We start from the raw sequence: 19,622 nt of genomic DNA, 5'->3' as shown, positions 1-19,622 counted from the left end.
CTCCATCGAAGAAGGCTGCTAGATTAGTCACGCACAATTTTCCCTTGGTGAAGCCAAGTTTGCTGTCTCAAATCACCTCCCTGTCATGGATATGCCTTGTCATAGCTCCCAGGAGGCCCTGTTCTATGATCTTACCAGGCAGAGAGGTGGCGCTGACCGGTTGGTAGCTCCCAGGGTCCTCCTTTCTACCCTTTTAAGAAATGGGTGTGATATTTCTCCCCTTTTCCAGTCACTGGGGATTTCATCTAAGTGCCATGACATTTCAAGTATGATGGAGAGTGACTTGTCAACTGCAGCAGCCAGTCCTCCCAGGACCCTGGGATGCATCTTGTCAGGTCCCATGGACTTATGTATGTTCAGATTCCTCAAGTGGTCTTGAACTTGAGTTGGGTTACGATGGGAGGGACTCTGTTCCCCCAGTCCCTGCCTTGATGTTCAGGGACTTTAGATATGTGGGAAGAGAGATTACCATATATTTTGATAAAATATTATTTCCCTGTGAAAAAGGAGGTTCAGTGGCTGCCATGAGCATTAACATTTTGATGATATAACTGTACAGTTAGTTTTTAAATATGAGTGATTTCAGACATCCTGTAACAGCATTACTGATTTATGGTCAGTGAAATTCTTGTTGCCTGGAGAAAATATTTTTAAAGACATTTTACCTTTAGTCATAGGAAGTCTACAACCATTTATAGAAAGGAGAAGAGAAATTAACTTCTCAATGAAAGGTAAAGGAATGAAAACGTGTATAACCGAACGACTTTAACCATAAAGGTTTGGAAAAAATTATACCATAATATTTAGAAAAGATACAATTTGAAATCCAAGGGTGGTTTTTTTGCAAATATTAAAGAAACCAATTTATGGTGAATAGGATTTATTAAATTCCTCTACAAATTCATCAGGAATACAGAACTCTTCAGAATGTGTGAAGCTTCTTATGACCTTTTCAGTGGTTTTTTGTATGTTTTCATTTTGAAATTTTCAAAGCATGTAAAAAACCAAATCAGAATGAAAAATAGAAAAAGGCTTTGTCAAATGCAGAAAAGAGCATCCTCTGAAGTGGCGATCCTTCTCATATTTTTGATCCTCATTTTCTCCACCATTTAGTCTGCAGCCTGAAGGCACTTGATTCATTCTCTACTGTGTGCAGTATCTACTTTTGGTAGCTACAAACTTGCAGTGACATTTCTTTGCGAATGGACAGGGAATTAGATCCACCGAGAGACGATGTCCCAATTCAGCAAGAGCCGCTGTTTTCTTATGCATATGACTATGTTCTCACACCGTAAAACAAGACTGCACACAAATAAATTGTTTTGCTGTATATTTAAAAGATGTGAACTTTAATGCATTGTCCTTCTTCCATGATACTTTCACATCTTCTTTGTGGTAAGATTTACAACTGGACCAGTAATTTCAACAACTGGACAAATAATAAGTCTAAGTCCTAGCTTTCTGTTTAAGGAACCAAGCATTTTTGGATTAATGGGAATTGCGTATGTTAAAATCCTTCTTTAATCATTTCATTTTATGACTGCTCAAATATATTTTCATATATCTGGCTGCCTAACTGAATATAGCTAGCTGTTTTCTTGTTCCTTTGTTGCCTGTGGTGGATTAGACTCCCTCTACTATAGTAATCTTCTACTATTGTCTCCATGCTGAGCCCTTGAAATTCATTATCCTCACCTGTGGTTTTAATCGTAGATATTCAATATATACCAGTTGACTCAGAAGTACTGTACTACATTGCAGCATAGTCCTGGGAAATTCTGGGAGTCCCACAGTCTGGGATTCCTAGAGTACTGGGAAATACTGGGGAGAGGAGATGACCAAAAAAAATTGTGGAAAAGGCAGGTGAAGAGAAGGTGGATGGAAGCTGGAAGGTAGGAAAGATAGTAACTAGTGGTGTACCCCTGGGGTCAATCTTGGCTTCAGTCCTCCTCAAATCTTTATTAATGACCTAGATGATGACAGGGCACCTTCAGCAGGTTTGCAAATGTCACAAAACTGGGATGTCCATACTGCCGTCCAGAGAGATGTTGGCAGTCTGGAGAAATGGACTGACAAGAACCTCATAAAGTTCAGAAAGGGGGAGTACAAAGTCCTGCATCCTATGAGGAAAAACCCCATGCACCAGTACATGCTGAGGATCACCCAGCTGCAAAGCAGCTTTGCAGAAAAGGCCCTGGGGGTCCTTGTGGACACCAAGTTGACCATGAGCCAAAAATGGTATCCTGGGCTGCATTAGTAGGATTGTTGCCAGAAATTCGAGGGAGGTGACCTTCCCCTCTACTCAGCACTGGTGAGGCCACACCTGGAGTACCGTGTCCAGCTCTGGGCTCCCCAGTGCAAGAGAGACATGGACATACTGGAGAGAGTCCAGCAAAGGGCCACTAAGATGATTTAAGGGACTGGAGCACCTCACATGTGCGGAAAGGCTGAGAGAACTGGGACTGTTCAGCCTGGAGAAGAGAAGACTCGGGGAGACCTCATCAATGTACATAAATACCTGGAGGGAGGGTATAAAGAAGAAGTACCCAGGCTCTTTTCAGTTGTGCCCAGTGACAGGGCCAGAGGCAATGGGTACAAACTGAAACACAGGAGGCTCCCTCTGAACATCAGGAAACACTTTTTCAATGTGAGGGTGACAGCTCTCTGTGGGGATCTAGTTGAAGCCCACTGTAATTTTTTCATCAACTTCAGTGAAAAAGAATGTTTGCTGACGATAAACTGTTGTCTTTGTTTCCTTTGGTTAACCTCTAATACTGAATACTTGCCTCTCTGGATGGAATTGGAATGTAACAGTGAGCTGGTTTGCCAAAGCTCATGCTAGATAAGACTACAGGTAGAATGAAGAAATTAAAAGGTATGTTCATTACCAGCAGTGTATCACTCACAGTGAATGTGTGTTTCTAGAGTGTGACACCAGGATGGCTTTTATCTGTATTTATATGGACAGGGGATTCTAACAGTATCTACTAAATAAATTTTGCTAGTGTGATCTAGATTTCTAGCAGCTAAAAGTGTGCATCATTGCTGTTCCCCCCACATAATTCAGTTCCAAAGAGTAATTCACAAAGTCCTACATTTTCCATTTTTCTCCAGGGCATGATTATTCCTCTTGGATTGCATTAGGAAAGTCAAAGAAATTACAGTTTGTTACAAGTAAATATATAAAGAAATAAAAAATTACAGGCCATTATTCTCCTAGTCTGTTGGCTACTCTGTAGCATCAAGCTTAATTTTGTTGTGCACCTGCCCCTTGCACCAATATCCACCCCTATGTACATATTTTGAAACATTTGCAGGTGTATTGCAGTGCTTCCTTACTGCTGTTTTACATGAGTTCAGCTAGCAACACTATTTTTTTCCCCCCTCCTTTCTGTTTTTCAGTATTTAAGGGAATAATAGACTGAGATACTACTGTGTGGAGTAATTTCCTCAAGTGCACGTTTACAGCTGGACTGTTTCAACAATGCTGGCATTAAAAGCGGGCTATTCTCTACCACAGTCTGCTCTCAAAAGGTTAAGAAGTTGCATACAGAAAGAGGCATATCTGTTAGATGCAGCACTGCTCGGTTACAGCTCGTTTCTGGTAGAGAGCGATCATGTCAGTGAGGCATTGTGTTTCCACGCACACACAAGATTAGATTACTCCTTTGGAGCAGAAGCTGGAGCAGAGAACAGTGCAGACTTATAATCCTTTCCCGAGTTTTCCCTAGGGTGGTCCAACCTGCTGTCTGACTGCAGCTGAGGGGGAACTTTTAACCGCTGGAAACCTGTCTCAACCTTTTCCAAAACACACAGGCTACCTGCAAGTGGTTAAATGCTCTTCAGGTGCAAGATAGTAAAAAAAAAAAAAAAAAAAAAATGGTCCTGGCTTCTCTCACCTTGTGGACGGGCATAAATTCTTTTTCTACTGGCAGACAACCACTTACGCATATAGTTCACAATATTTCGGAAAGGCGTAACTACACTGGAGCTCAATGTGAAGGGAAATCAGCACTGAATACAGCACCCTCCTCATCATGAGTAAGTATCTGTGTGAGGACAAAGATTTGATTTTGGTAATAAGTAAGAATTGGTTATTTTTATTTCACTTCAAAATAAAATCAACTATCAGCCAACCAATCAAACAGAAATACCGGTCTTCCTACACAGTAGATTAGATTGCTTTGGGGGATAAAAGAATATTGTGTTTAAATGAAAGTACCAAATTTTCTCATGAAAGATCATGCGAAGGCCAAATATGCCCTGAGAAGATAATTATTTATTATCATTATTTATTAATTACTTCAGTTATGCTAATTGCACTCCAGCTGTCTTGTAGATAAGCACTTGGAAACAACTCTCATATTTTTATGATTATATTTTAGTTGATGTAGCAGTTTTCATCCATGGACATCAAGAATGAAAAATAACATTATCGGTCCTGCATAAAGAGGGGACCAAAGCAAAGATATGTGAAAGTACTTGTTTAAGGTCAAACATCAGACAGTTAGAGCAGGGTCTGAGAAAATACTACACCTTGCTTTTACTTCTAAAGTAAAAAATACAATTTCAGATACTTGATGTTACTTCCCATCCTACCCCTTTTCCAATGACTACTTAGCTGCCTGGAAGGAAGGAAGGAACGGTGACTCAGTTGAAGGTCTTGGCGATTCCTCTCATGAGAGGAAAAATACAGCAACAATATCTTTTGGTGTCTTTTGTGAGAGATTATTCACAAAGGGAACTGTAGTCAGTGCACTGAGTGGAAAAAGAGAGGAGGCGTGTACTTTCCTGTCTGCAGTGGGTTATAACATTCTTCATTATATCCTTTTAACTGCAACACTTTACCATGAAACTGAATTGGTTCCATGCAACAGAAGACACCACAACAAGGGGGAAGCGCAGACATCAAAACAGAGCTCTCCCACGCAGCATATAAAAAAGTTTTGCGTAACCGGTAGTTATTTTTTGTTAGATGAAAGGCAAAATAAAAGTGGGTGCTAACGTTCATGAAATCAGATTATGTCTGAGCATGGTAAAGTAACAGAGATATTTTTGAGAGGAGAGAGTGGCTTGTTTTCCTATGAAAAATTGCTATGAAACTGGCACGGTTCTAAAATGCTGAGCAATGGTTCCAAGTACGTACAAGCAGATACAAAGGACATCAACCCCCCTCTTGAATGTCACATTTGAATGTCACAAAAATCCGCCAAAATTGTAAATTGTACATTACCCTAAAAGTGGTAAGAGCCTGATGCAGGCCTGAAAAGTAGACATCAAGACTGTCACTCTTCTGTGGTGTGATTTTGAGAAACCACATTGCCCGTGTCCTTTTCTTCCCCTTTTCTGTGGTGTTTTTCTTATTCTGTAATTTGTGTATTAGCCGTGGGTTTTGCTGTAGACTGTGATTAAGACTTGTAAAGGTATTTGGATGCACGGCTGGTAGCTACTGAAAAACTTTTATGTCTGGCCGGGTGCTCATGATGTTATGAATTTATTGATTTTTCTGCCTGGCCGTGTAAGTTTTTGTCATTTGTAGTGGCTGTTTTACAAGCAATTTTTCATGGCTGCTATTTATTTCCCTGTGGCTGTCCAGGGGTCACCATCAGGGTAAGGACCCCGTTGCACTACGCTCTGTACTAACACAATAAAAAAGGCTATCCAAAAATATGACTCAAGTTTACCTGTAGTGTAGTAACTCAGCATATGAAAAGGGTGCGCGTGAGGGGGCAGGACATATAAACCTGGCTAACTGTGGCTCCCTTTTATTGAAAGCTTTAAACAAAGATTTTCTTCTCTGAAAACTACATTTGTAATACTTCACGGTTGCCAACATCCCAGGTAGAACCCCCCAAAATTGCAGATGAAATCTTTGGTATTGTTTACTTTTTTTATTCTGCAGCAGGAAAAAATATCTAGAAAAAATACAAAGCAGCAGCAGCATGGAATGGTACAGGAGCAGGGGAGTCGTAACTGACATGCTGAAGGTAAAAATGTGTGCTCTGACTTGATCATCAGAGGTAGGAAACTCCTGAAACACACTGGCAGAGGTTAACGGGCACAGCCACATGGTTTAGCCACCTTTTCTTAACTACTTTGCTTCACTGTGCGCATGAGTCTCACAAAATGTAAAGCCAACAGGAGCTTCATTCCTATTTCCTGCTGTAACCGTGGAAAACATAAAAGGGGGAGTGAAAGGATTTATGAGTGTATAAAACTTTTGTTGTTAAGAATTCATACTAATAGACACCTGTCCGCAGTGCACGAGTAGGGACAAAATGCACTATAGCGATCCAAGCTTTATTTCAAAAACAAAGTCCAGGCATTTAGATCAAGAGGATATATGAAAAGCCTAAATTATGCAAGAAAGTGTATTGGTCGTCTGGTGATAGTAACTGCCTTCATGTTCTTCTTAACAAACAGATTCACTCTTTTACTAACTTTTAAACAAAATTTTACATGACCGTTTTTTCTTTTCTTTTAAAATGTAAGAAATTGTGTGCAAGGTTTCTGAATGAAAAGTCAGGAGAAGAAATATTCTTTTTGCTTGTCCTCAGAACAACTGTAGCAAGGCAAGTAGAGAGACAGAGACGCAGAGACTGAACCGAGAGTGACTTAAAAAATAATTAATTTTCATCATGATTTAAATTTATATTTCTTTTAAACTAGCATTTAAAACACGATTAAATGCTGCAAAGTGTTAGGAAAATCTGTGGCCAAAACTTTATATGAACATTTAGCATCTACCACATTATAATGTTCTTGCAAAAAGTCAAAAATAAAAAAATTATATTTACTTGAATCAATCTAGTGACATAAATTGAATTAATTGTGCATAAATATTTGAAGGATCATGGATACAATTTTTTTATTATTAAAATCACCTCTTTCATTATATCTTATCATTTAGCCACAGAAAATCTTTTTCTACTTTAAATCTGAATTGCTTTGGTGAAAACAATAAAGAATAATTTGGACTTTCAACAGGCTAACGAAGCAATTGCCAATGCTTTATCTAAAAAGTCCAACTTAAAGAAATAAAATAGTTTACAGTGTACCAAGACACTGTTCAAACACTCACCAAAAAGATTCTCAAAAGCATCTAAATGAATTAGGACCAGAAGATCCATTGGATTCAGGCCATACAGCCTCAGCACACAATGCAGCTTGGTTGGACCATTTCAGATTTCCTCACTCATGGCATTTCAATGTATGGGATGATGTTGATGATTACGATTAAAGGTAAGGATTAAAGATCTGAGTGGTACAGGTGACCGTATAGTTAGTGGGTGTCTGCTAGGACACCTGACCAGGAAGAACAAGTGGATGAGACAACTAGAAGTAGCCTCATGTTCACAGCCCCTGGTCCTCATGTGGGTCTTCAACCAGCCCAATATCTGCTGGAGGTACAACACAGTGGAACATAAGCAAGGTTCCTGGAGAGCGTTGATGACAATGTGCTGACACAAGTGCAAGAGAAGCCAATGAGGAGAGATGCTCTGCTGGACCTTACACTCACAAAACCGGAAGGTCTTGCTCGGCATGTGAAGGTTGAAGACAGCACAAGCTGGGGTGATCATGAGATGGTGGCGTTCAGGATCCTGAGAGGAGAGAGGAGGGCAAAAAGAAGATAGGCTTCTGCAAGTACCTAAGTGCTACTTAAGTAGCAAAAAAAAAAGACTAGGGAAAATGTGGGCCAACTGATGAATGAGCAGGGGCCCTGGTGACACAGGACATGGAAAAGGCTGAGGTAATGAACACCTTCTTTGCCTCAGTCTTGACTAGCAAGACCAGCCTTCAGGAGTCCCAGGCCCCAGAGATCAGGGACAAAGTCTGGAGCAGGATGGTTGGGCCAGATGAGTATGAGGTCCTCTCCATACTCAACCATATTGTGATTGTGTGATTCTGCGATTGCAGATGCTGTGTGGGCTATTTATTTAACTGAAAGAGCAGTTGAGATTCATTTTAGTCCCATGGGCAGGATGTTTCCTTTGCTGAGATGAGCATTTTTAAATATTAAAGTACTTTTTTGGGAAAAAAAATAATTGCACCTCAGGTGGGTCTCCTAGCCAGTAGGTCTATCTCTTCATTCACTCCACGGCTCATTAAAAATGCCATTCTTCCTGCAAAGTGGTGAAGAAAAGATTGATATTCAATGACATTGTTTCCACATAATCTAGTGATCAGAGCATCCACAGACTCAGTGGAAGGTAGAAATCTGAAACTCATGTGGGCAGGGAAAAGGAATGCACTGGGAACATCTGCCAAGTCTGGCCATGTAAGGTAGGCAGAGCAGTGCCTACTCCACCGAAACCAGAGCTCTTCATGTGCTACTGGGCACATCTGGGCATGCCAGAGGACACATTCTGACAAAATTCCTTTGGAAAATTTAGGCTGACACAGGCTTGACACACTTCCTGCTAGGTGGCAGCTGAATAGGTATTTTGTGCATCAAATTTTTATACTGAGATCCTTAAGCCTACTGGTGGATCTAGCCTCTGACACTGTTTTTTTTTCAGAAGGAGACACATCCCGTCAGGAAGTAAACGAAGTTCAGTTATTACTATCAAGAAAAGAGGGATCTGGTCCTCCTCGTTTGTTTTGGAACATGTTGCCATTTACCCTGCTGAAGCAGAAAACTCAGTGACAAAGTTGGGCTGAAGCAGTCAACTGAGTTCAAAGTGGCACCATGCTACTACTTACTGCATGAACTAATGCAAGAAGTCACACAGTCTCTTCAAAAAGTAGCAGGATGGGAAAGTCTTTATGCATTCATTTGTTCACTTCAGTTCTACACGTGAATTTTTATTTCGAATTACGGGAAATTACAAAGAAAATGTATACCTTGAGTTTACATTTTGAAAATGAGTTGCCATGTTTTAATGACTTAGTGCCCAGATTTTACCCTGCAGTTGTGCAAGGTAAGAGCGTACATAAAGCCAGTAAGTGAAGCAGACATTGCTTTCTAATGTTTGGCAGAATACGAAGAATATGAAAGCATACAAGGGATTTAACAAAGTTAATGTAATGGATATCCTTCTTTGATTAAAAAACCCTCTGATTTTTGGCAGAATTGTTGCAGATGTAGCATATTTGATTTTCTTCTGAAAAGAGCAGAGATGGAAAATAGTATTAAACAGGTTGTTAATGAGATGGATGAATTATGGGTCATCAGAAAATTAAAGGACCTCTAATTTGGTTTGGGTCAAGTCATATTTAGTATTATAATTAACACCTTTGCACAAGAAGTCAGCATATGTCTATTTTTTTTTTTTTTTGCCAGAAACACAACATTGGAAAGATCAGAAAATAATACACGACGAATGGGATCTCAGTGTGATTGGCCAGGAACTCCCAGGATGAAGCAGGCAGGGTAATATTAATGCCACTGTACAAAGCACCAGTAAACCATTATCAGGACTAATGTGGATAGCTTTGATTATCTGTGTTTAAGAAAGAAGAATTCAAGGTGAAATGAGTGGGGAGAACCTTATTAGCATAACCAGAGAAAGGAACAAGAGAAAATATCTTATGAGAAGAGCTGACGTGAGTTTGTCTTGCTTAACATAGCAATTAAAAGCTGAGAGAAGATATGATTGTTCCATAAATACACAAGGGGAGAGTAAATGCTAGGAAGGGAAAAATAATTAGTTCAGCCAAGGAGCAATACTGAAACAGGAATGAATGGTTATAAACCAAAGATGCAAATAAAACTGTTAGGAATTAGAAGATTTCTAAACAACAAAGGTGTCAAAGTCTGAAACCGTTGTCCAGCTCGCAAAAATTCAAACTATTTTCAATAGAGACTTGGACAAACTTAGGGAACTAGGCATGGGTTATGCATCGTGGTTGTCTGTGACAGCAAGGACATAAATTCAAGAACCCATAAGGCCTGTTCCTGACATGTGCCCAAGAATCCAGTAATTTTGTGCAGTACAGTAAATATTTACTTTCTGCAGGAAAAAGATCAGCATACATGAAGAAGGTATCAAAGCATATGCCGTTTCAGCATGTAACAGAAAGTAGACAAAGTAGAGGGCAAAGACCTGAGATGAGCTAGCGGGTGGTAGGGCTAGCAACGGTTTGCCATGTGTTGCATGTATTTAGTGCAATACAAACCACAGTTAGGCAGAACTATGCTTTTTGAATCCCAACCACTTCCCACCTTGAACTTTATGTGAGCTGTAACTGATTTATAAGACGCTACACATAAAACGACTATTAAAGTGGCGTTTATGGGAATGAGAAAAGCACCCCAGCGCCCTTGAAAGGAGAAGGGTAACGCTAAGGGGATGCTGTACGGCGCTGTGCAGAGCAGGGTCACGAATGCCATACTGACACTGAGGCAGACCAAAGTAGAGCAACCGGTACCCAGCAACCTGTACCACGTCAGAGTCCAAGCCAGTTACAGAAGTTACAGTTGCGGTTACTGATGGCCTAAACTTCCCCACAGCCCTGTGCCTAGGATTTTGCATTGCTCAGTTTTAGCCACTTCCCCAGCTGGGATGTTTATTTGCTGCCTTTGTCTTGCTCCCACATGCCAGCCTGGGCATCCATCCCCATCTGCTAGTTAGGAACAAGGATACAGGTGGAACCAGCCTACTCAGCTGGGCCATAAATTGCCCTCTTTGAATATCAGGCTTTTCTGCATCACCTACCTCATCTGAAAAGGAATCTTATCTTTAAAAGAACGGCGCTTGCAGTTCTTCAGACTAGATTTTTTTTTTTTGTTTATAACTTTCATATTGTCCTGGAGTAGGATGAGAGCTTGAAAATACTTCTGCAAAAACATTTGGGTCAAAAATTTCCCTGAAGAAATTTAATGTTTTTCCATTTAATTTGATAACTTCTTACTGGCCCCTGGGATGAAGAGACTCCCCACTGCCCTATAGATTCTTTCACACGTGGCTAATGCAACATGCTCTCCTAAGGGGTTGTTTTTCAGAAAAATGACCTTCTGCTAGGAAAGCAAAATAACAACTCAATTAAAAGAAACAATGAAGGTCACACCAGTTTCTCTACACAGCTAGAAAAACAAAGCAGTGGAAAATATAAGCTGCATTTACATTAACGTATGGGAATTTAAAGAGTGTCATGTGGAAAAACTCATTGATATGGTAGAATTCCATTTTAGGATGCCTCTGGAGAAAGAAGCGATGAAGTCATTAAATTTTGTAAGAAAATATATCAATCGGTCATGTGCTAAAGCATTCAGTCTGGAGGAACGAATGCTGTCTGGGCAGAAGCAAACAGCAATGGGAATCACGGTCCCTGGTCTGTCACTGCTTCTTGTCTGATTTTGGAGAAATTACTTATGTCTCAACTAAGTAGCCTCGAAAAAGTGAGCACAAGAAGCAATGTAGGACTCTTCTCTTCAAGTGCAAATGTTAGGTATTGGAGTGCTGTCAGTATCCCTTGCCCACACAGCAAGTAGACCCATCCAGAAGCCATATCCTTTACTCTCATTAGCAAACTACTCCGTGTAATCCCTTTCACAGAGGCCAAGTTCAGTGATGGCTCCTCAGGGAGACTTTTAGGGCAGCTGGCATTGCAGGGGTTATCAGCCAAGTGACATCTCTGAATGTAGGGTCTGTAAATATTTCTAGCTTTCTACAATAAATTAATAAGAAAGCTCCTTCCTCTCTTACATGTTCATGCCAGGATCAAACACAAGCTGACCTTTATCCCTCTAAGCCTCATCCTTTTTTCTGTTGAAAAACTGACTTGCTGTTTACTTACTTCAGAATAATAACAGTGAGAGCCAGTTCATTAGTGTCCGTAAATTGCTTGGAAGTGCTGGGATGAGAGAAACTACAGAAGGGAGCAGAGTACCTTTTTCATTAGAATTATCTGACAGCATCATTCAGAGAGTTTTCTGGAAACAGTTTAATTCAAAACAGGCTTTCTAGAGCAACAGTCCTGGGAATCTGACACAAAACAGTGATGGTAGATGCTCCTTCCCAAATTCTTGGGAATATGCCCCTTCCAAAATTTGTTTCAGGAATACATCTCTTCCAAAACTTGGATTTCTCTTGATCAGAAAATTCAAATGTGGTCTACTTGACAAACATCTCACAGGTATGAAGTAGTTGGGTTTTCATAGTCATAACTCTTCAAAGTCTTCAACCCACATCTCATAAATATACAAACCCGTACTTTTGCTCGTTTGACCCTAGTCAGATACGTTGACATTCAGCCAGATTTTAGGTAGCCCCCTGCCTGATGCAGAGTTTCAAGTTAGGATCCTGGAGTCCTATTTCCCTGAACCTCAATGGCTCTAGCCAGGGTCTGTTATGCAAAGCTACCGTTTTCAGGGAGGAGTGACTGCAAGGAAGAACTGAATGAGGAGGGGAGCCGCGAGTCTTCAAGAATTCAAAATGAAATTCCTGGCATGTTTTGTTTTGCAAGATTCAATCCTGAAGTGCTTAAAAAAAAAGAACATTAGGACTGCTGGTGAAGACCTGGAGGATCCATGTTGCTGTTGGCTGACATACAGCTGCTGTTTCATCTCTGTTTCACTCATGTTAGGGCTGCTCCCAACCTCTGGAATGAAGGGATAGAGGTAAAGGCAAAGGATGAATTAGGGCAACGGCCAGCTAAACTGGTTAGCTGTAGTAGGTGGGTATCTTATGGTAGATATGTGTATCTGATGGGCCAGGCAGCTTACTTCAGTTCAGAGAGTACTGCATGCTGTAGCCAACTCCCCACCACCTCTCAGAGCAAGTGCCAGCTCTACTGCACGTACGCAGTATCATTATATGGAGAGCGGACACTAAATTTCATAGAGACTTTCAGGTACACACTGTGGGGGGCAAACAAGGGGCTCTGAAGAAGATGCCAAACAGTTCCTCAAAACGATATTCGAACTTTTCGGTGGATTGTTTTTATGAGAGGCACTGACAATGAACTGCTCGAGACTGTTGCCCTGGCAGGCTTTGTAGACGGCAGGTTACACACCTCTGGGTCCTAAAAGGTAGTTGAAGGTTAAAGAAGGAAAAAAATGCCTACGGTGAGGGGAGGGGGGGCTCATATAAATGAAAAAATGGTGTTCTTAATGGTGTTTTTACAGAAAGACTGGATTTTAGGTTAAATCCTCCCAAAACTGTATAGGAAAGCTGTAAAAGAGAAAACATCCTTTTTTTTTTTCTCTCTCTAAAAACCAGTTTTACTTTAAAAAACATCTGGAAATTTTGACCAGACATGTATAGTTTCTGGAAGCACTGCCTTACAGAAAACTGTATACCTTATCCAACTACCTCCTTTCTACGCAGCAATCCTAGTCGTTCTCAGCTGACCAGCCAGCTATAAAAATAATGGGGTTCTGTAGATTTACTGATGTATGTAAAAACTGAGGCTTCAGGTAATTCTAGATCTCTGCCAACTGTTCCATGAATGGTGACAAGTACGAGCCTGCCAGAGGAGCTGCTTGATAAATGGAATAACTAAAGACTTCAGCCACATTCACAGTAGCATTTTATCACTGTTTTTTTCATGACCGTCTTCCTTCTCAGCTGTTTGGAAAAGCTGTTTCCTAAATCAGAGAAACATATTCTTCCCTTCCTTCGTGTATTCCCTCTCTCCTCAGAGATGGCAATCTGGGGCTTTGCTGAAGGCACATGAAGTTACTCTTCAAGATACTGCAAATTCCACCTCCTTTTCTTATAAATCTAGAGAGTTAGAAAATAATCTGTTCGGTTATTAGACCTTAAGAAGCTCCGAGACAGCACACCAGTAAAATAATTTAATGAACATTCCTAGTGACAACTCCTGTGCTCAGAATAAAACACGCAACAGCAAACTCCCTTCCAAAGACTTGAAGGTGAGAATTTTTATTGACTGAATGATCCGTTTCCCTAACGCGTTCACTGAGTGCAGCAATCTGATTAAAATACTAGATATTGTAGAACCTTTCAGTTCCTGGTCTGCAGAGCTAAGCTTATGCATCACTCACCATTTAACCTTCAGTAAATAAACGTGTAATTCAGAAGACAGAAGGAGTTTCTCTTTGTTACTAAACCCACAGTATTCAACTCTCTTTGAGCTGTGACTGGTAGAAGATTTAAGTCACAGAAAGGCCTGTTTTCCGGCGCTCTGAAAATTTCAAGCAATAGTTTCCAGGAAAGAAAGGGTAGAGTGGATGCAATTATATCGAACGAACTGCTTTGTACCTTTTAGCAAATACAGTCAGGACAGTTTTAATCAAGAGTATATTACTACTTTAAACAGCAATAGTATGTTTGACCTCGCAGACCGTTTTTACAGATGATATTTCAATTTCTGTCATCGAGGATTTGTAATCTAAGGTTTAGATTCAGGGAAGGGACATGAGGCAAAGGCTGAATTTATGCTTATGCCACACCACAGCAAAGCCAGTAGATCTCAAGCATAGGCTTAAAATTAAACTCCTCTTAAATGATATTCTGGGTACACTGCCACATGCTTTCTTGAACTGGTGCATCTGTTGAGTGAGACACTGCAGCATGATTCTTATTTAAATTGTGTTGAGTTCAAAAGAATTATAGTCACTGTCAAGTCACCTTTATTCACTGATATTGTCACCTTCCAGCGAAGCGAACAGCATGGCTAATCTGGTAACAACTGCGGCTGAGAACACCTTCCATACGGTAGAAGAGCAAGAAACTCAGATTCCCAACTCAGCTGACTATAAGTACTACTTTAATTCAAAGTGAAATTAGAAATAGCTGCCACTTTATTACTGAAGGGCTGTACCCCTTGTTAATACAAATGAGACTATTCCCTGTGACTCAATAGGAGCTATTTTGATTTCCACCAGTTGAAGATTACAGAAAATTGGGATTAAGCAACATCAACTAAATTCTTTGTAGGAAGAGGGAAAGAAGCTGTCACCCACTTGGAACCTGGCACTTTACACTTATCCAGAGGGAAAATTTAGTTACGTTTTAAAGGGGTCTCCTGATAGTTTCTGAATTTCCACATTGTAATCTCTACGTTTAGGCTTTGGGAAGTGTTGAAAATGGCTTCTTGTTTTAAAGTTAGATGTGCGCGTGTAAACCACATTGAATCTCTATAAAAACAGATTATATGGGGTATGCAAACAACTTCATCTCTTTCAACATTAGTGACTTTTGACACTGACTTCCGTGCGTCAATATTTAGAGCTGGGTCCTTGGCATCCGTGAGTCGCTCCTGCAGCAAAAGGAAGCACAAATGCTTTTCCCGGTGCTGGGGTGCAGCGAGGCAGCCTGCCGCACTCAGGTAACCCTGCTGCTGCAATGTGCCGCTAGAGGCTGAAATCACAGCTGCAGGTAGCCCAGCAGGCCTGTTGCCACTCCCATTTATGGCAGGGTAAACTGGCTGGAGGGATAATAAGGAAACATAAAACATTCTCCCCCCTCCTCCTAATTCAACTGCTGCAATTTCACTAAACAGAGTTCAGGCACAGCTGAGGATTTCGGCACCTTCCTTGGAAAGTTTGCCCCTGGGCCACTACAAATGGTTTAAATCATAAAATTAACTTGCCTCTTGATATCATTATGCCCTCTTTTTCAGATCAGTGATTTTATTAATAGATAATGCTGATAAAGATTTATTTTAATGAGATTTTTAGGGCTTTTAAACTTCATATGCAAGTTTTCAGCTCTTTGGCTCCTTACGGTGCTGATTAGGATGGCCTCTCTTTTTTCTTTCTTTCCCCTTTTTCCAAAACAACCATGAGATAAAATAGAAAAGCACACAGAGCTGAAGACACACACTTTAAAGAAATAAATCTGGCATACAATTTTGAAAACTCTTGTCAGGTCAGTGTCATCGTTATAACTGATGTTACCAGTTCTATCCTTCTTTGTACTTCTCCCCTCAATAAAAAATCCAAATATATTTCAAGCGCTCCTCACACGTAGGGCAACTTGAAAATCTGTCATGCAGATTGATTTGGAAGTTTTTTCCAGAATTTAGTGAACTTACATGTTTTACTGAATGATATACATTCCCTGAAACCTCCCATCTGACATGAACCTGCTTCGGGTGCCGAGAAGAGTGATGGGAAGCACATACTCACATTTCAGCTCCAGTTTGATGAAGTCAGTGTTCCCCAGATTCTCAAGAAACACCCCGTCTGAGGCCGACGTTTTGAAATAGAAAGAGATGTCTGCGCTGGTTTCCCCTTGGAAGGTGGAGAAGTGAAGGTAGGATGATGAAGTAACGAAAGAAGCTGCGTTCCAGTAGTTCCCTGCATGGGACAGACAAGAAAGACAGACATTCCAGTGCTCCCTGAAGATATTTGAAAGGCTGAAGCTTTTAATGTCGCTATATGCTACAGTGTTGTCTACACTGTAAAAAAAAGCCCAAACACTTTGATTCTACTACCTCCTTTTTGTTTTTCTGGATACAGCATGCCAGGTTTCAGAACGCAGAGCAAGTTAATGGTACATTTACTTTCAAGTTCCTGATCTATCATATTCCTTCAGACACAAAGGTGTTGCTACTACATGTTTAGTGTAGTAACACTGAATTCATGGGAGATGGGCAAAATACGAATTTGGTGACTGCCTCACCTCAGGCACGTTTCGCTTTCATACATTGCCTCATGTGTAACTTATCTGTCTTCAAATTTACTCTACATAACTACGCCCATTTATTCTGAAAATGTAGCCATGTCTATTAGAACTCTATTAATATATATCACAGGAAAAATCCTATAAATGAAGCTAAGCGATACAGACCCAGTTAACATATGCCCCTAATAGTTCCCTAAAACTTTTCCACTGGAGAAATATCATAATATTATTAAATATTGAAGAACTGTAACAGTACTTTAGCTAGCATGCCAGTCAACATTCTGTGCAAGGTAGCATTACATTGCAAAGACAAAAAATTTGTAAGATACAGGAGATATGGCAAGCCAATGAGAGACTGAAAGAGCTAGTTTCATCAGGATGCTTATGTAGCTAGGTTCAGAAATTTAATAAAATACCACTCATTAACTCACCACAGCTGAGTCCTTAGTATTCCAGCTAATAAACACAATAGGAAACTACTTTCCATTCCAGTCAAAACTCCCAGAGATCATTTTTCCATTATTTGATTACTGAACTAGGTGATAATGCTATTATTTCTCTGGTTAGCACTGGATGAATATGAATGAGCGTGCTGAAGCTCCAGAAGCTCAACACTGCTTATATATAACACCACTGGCCCACACCCAAGTCCAAAGTGTTATAATTTGTGTAATTTTATTAATCTCTATTCAAATTTAAATTGAACATCTGAATTAGCAGAAGAAGGCTTTAGGTTTAAATACATGCATACTATTGACTTCCATATTTCTATCCCATCACCTCCATTTAATTCTGCCTCTCTCAAGAATGCAGAATTAGAGGCTTTGGAAAAAGAAGCAGCTTTCCATTTCCTTTAATGCATCCCAGGAGGAACGTGGTAACTGAGATTTTGTGCGTATGTGTGTACATGCACGTGTGAGCAGTGAAAAGGGGATGAAATGGGCATTCATCACACAGATAAATAGCTTTGTGAATTAACCAGTTAGACTAGGTCAGCTGGTTTTCAACATGTTTTTCTATGTACCCTATTTAGGCAAACGGGTAATTTTCAGACTGAATATTATTAATGATTTCTATAGAAATGTCAATAATCTTCATATCATAAACAAGCTTGGGCAAGTAAGGGCTGCTAATTAATTGCAAGGTCTTTCTCGGAAAACATACCTAGTGATAAAGCAGCACAGATAAAAAGGTCTAGAATTTTATTTTCATTCGTGGTCTCAGGTCCCTAACCATCTCTCACTTTTCAGAGTGCTCCCTCAATATCAGGGTTGCTTATGGTCTAGGTGCACGAGTGCTTTGTCAATAGTCTGTTAGTACAGGATCCAGATCGACTACCATATATGCTTTCCCTCTTGCAGATATACCTGGACATCTACGTTTCCTTCTCCTGGGAGCTACAGATATGCTAGATGCTGTCAGACTCTCAAAACAGGTTTTATTCCACTTGCTGAATAAACTCACACGAAATAAGCACGAGTTAGAAAAAAAGTCAAGAATATATTAACGCAAGGCTTGTTAAGAAGCTAATTAAGCTACCCTGAATAACCTTGTAGAAATGCTCGCATGTCTTTACAATTTAAGTAAGTATTTTAGTCCCCTAGCTTTACATTTTCTGAATATTATCCAAGTTATAAACCTGAAACACAAAGAACACACGACAAGGAAAAGAGCTGCGAAAGCTACAGGGAACCTACTACAAAATTCAAGTACTAATGCAGACAAATATCTCCTCAGCGAGAAAGGCTCCCCAGCCACCCCACTACCCCAGATGAGACCAAGGCGAGTGTGCAGCTGTGTCACCGTCCAGCCAAACCGTGTGGCTGCCATGGGCTCTGCTCCTCTGGCTTCCTCCTCTGGCCGGGGATGCAGGTTACGGACCAGCCTTCCTGACAGCACCATCCAGCCACCAGACACTGCACGCCAGTCCTGCGTTCACACCATGCTTACACGTTCTGTGAGCCTCACACACCTCAAGAGCTACAAGTTAAGATGCCTGTCCTCGCTAATCACTTCCACTGAGGCATTGACAACAGCTTTGTTGGAAGGATCATATTTCTGTTTTACTTTGTCAAGTCCTGGCGCGATGAGACCCCCGTCCCTTAACTGTGACCTCCACTGCAGTATATTACATTATTATCATTGCTACTGCAATTAAGTAAATGAGTAGGAGCTGCTACACGAAACGGCTATGTATTTTGTAATATTTTATTTATATCCTTTTCATTATTTTGCAAACCTGAAAGCATTAAATGCAATTTAACATAGAATCAGTCTGCAATGCTGGGACACTCTGGATTAATTCCTTAACCATGACAGTGCACAACCGAAGTGCAGGTTTGCCTTTACAGGGAATTAATTTTCAGTTGTATGTGACCATTCCTTTGTATAGTCAGAGGAGAAGATTTCACTTTCTTCGTTTTTGAAGTAAAATATAGATTTCAGGGTTTTTAGGACTGGTATTGGTTGCGGGTTTATCCAACAGGGTCCAGCCATATGCCTAAGATTTCAAACCATTACCACAGTAAACTTACAGGTTCAACTACAGGGCCAAAGAGGCTGATGGGTTCATATTGAAATGCACGTCACCATTTTGTTGAAACAAAATCAATCAATTTTTATTTAGTGCTACGTCTAGTCTACGGAAGAGGTCCATCACTAAGGATTTTACATTCCATTTGAAACACTGTGATTTGGCTCCACAGAAAGCCTTGCTGCTGGTGAGAGGATAAACACAAACAGTGCAGATCGAATTGGAAAACCTGCAGCTTGAGAGAGACGTTTTCAAAGGCTATTCATAACAAATTCCTATAAAGATAAAATCATGTTTTTGCACATCAGTATACATTCGTTGCAAAACTCTTTCAGGGGAAAAAGACATTTTATTAAGACTACAATGGAAATGTTTTGCTAAACATACGTAATGATTTTTATCATAAAATGGTATCTTTTGATAAGAAAGGGGCTGCCTAAGGAAATCTTGAATAAAAATCCACTTTACACACATTATTTTTGTCACTTGCTAGGAACCTTTGTCAGTCACTATGCCTCAAAATTTCTTTGGCACATTGTCACATTCCTTTC

General features: G+C 40.3%; 1 protein-coding gene across 1 annotated transcript in view; it reads right to left on the bottom strand.

Annotated features, from left to right (window-relative positions):
* Positions 1-19,622, bottom strand: part of CNTNAP2 (contactin associated protein 2) — a 1,161,641-nt gene that overhangs the window by 100,095 nt on the left and 1,041,924 nt on the right. The window contains exon 16 of the mRNA XM_074575643.1: positions 16,040-16,210. Coding sequence (XP_074431744.1) covers positions 16,040-16,210 — 171 coding nt within the window. The remainder of the gene's footprint in view (positions 1-16,039; positions 16,211-19,622) is intronic.

This window comes from Larus michahellis, chromosome 2 (genome assembly GCF_964199755.1).
Source record: "Larus michahellis chromosome 2, bLarMic1.1, whole genome shotgun sequence".
In the NCBI taxonomy this organism is placed as follows: Eukaryota; Metazoa; Chordata; class Aves; order Charadriiformes; family Laridae; genus Larus; species Larus michahellis.
The sequence above is the reverse complement of the archived record's forward strand: the minus strand, read 5'-3'. Positions and strand labels throughout refer to the sequence as shown.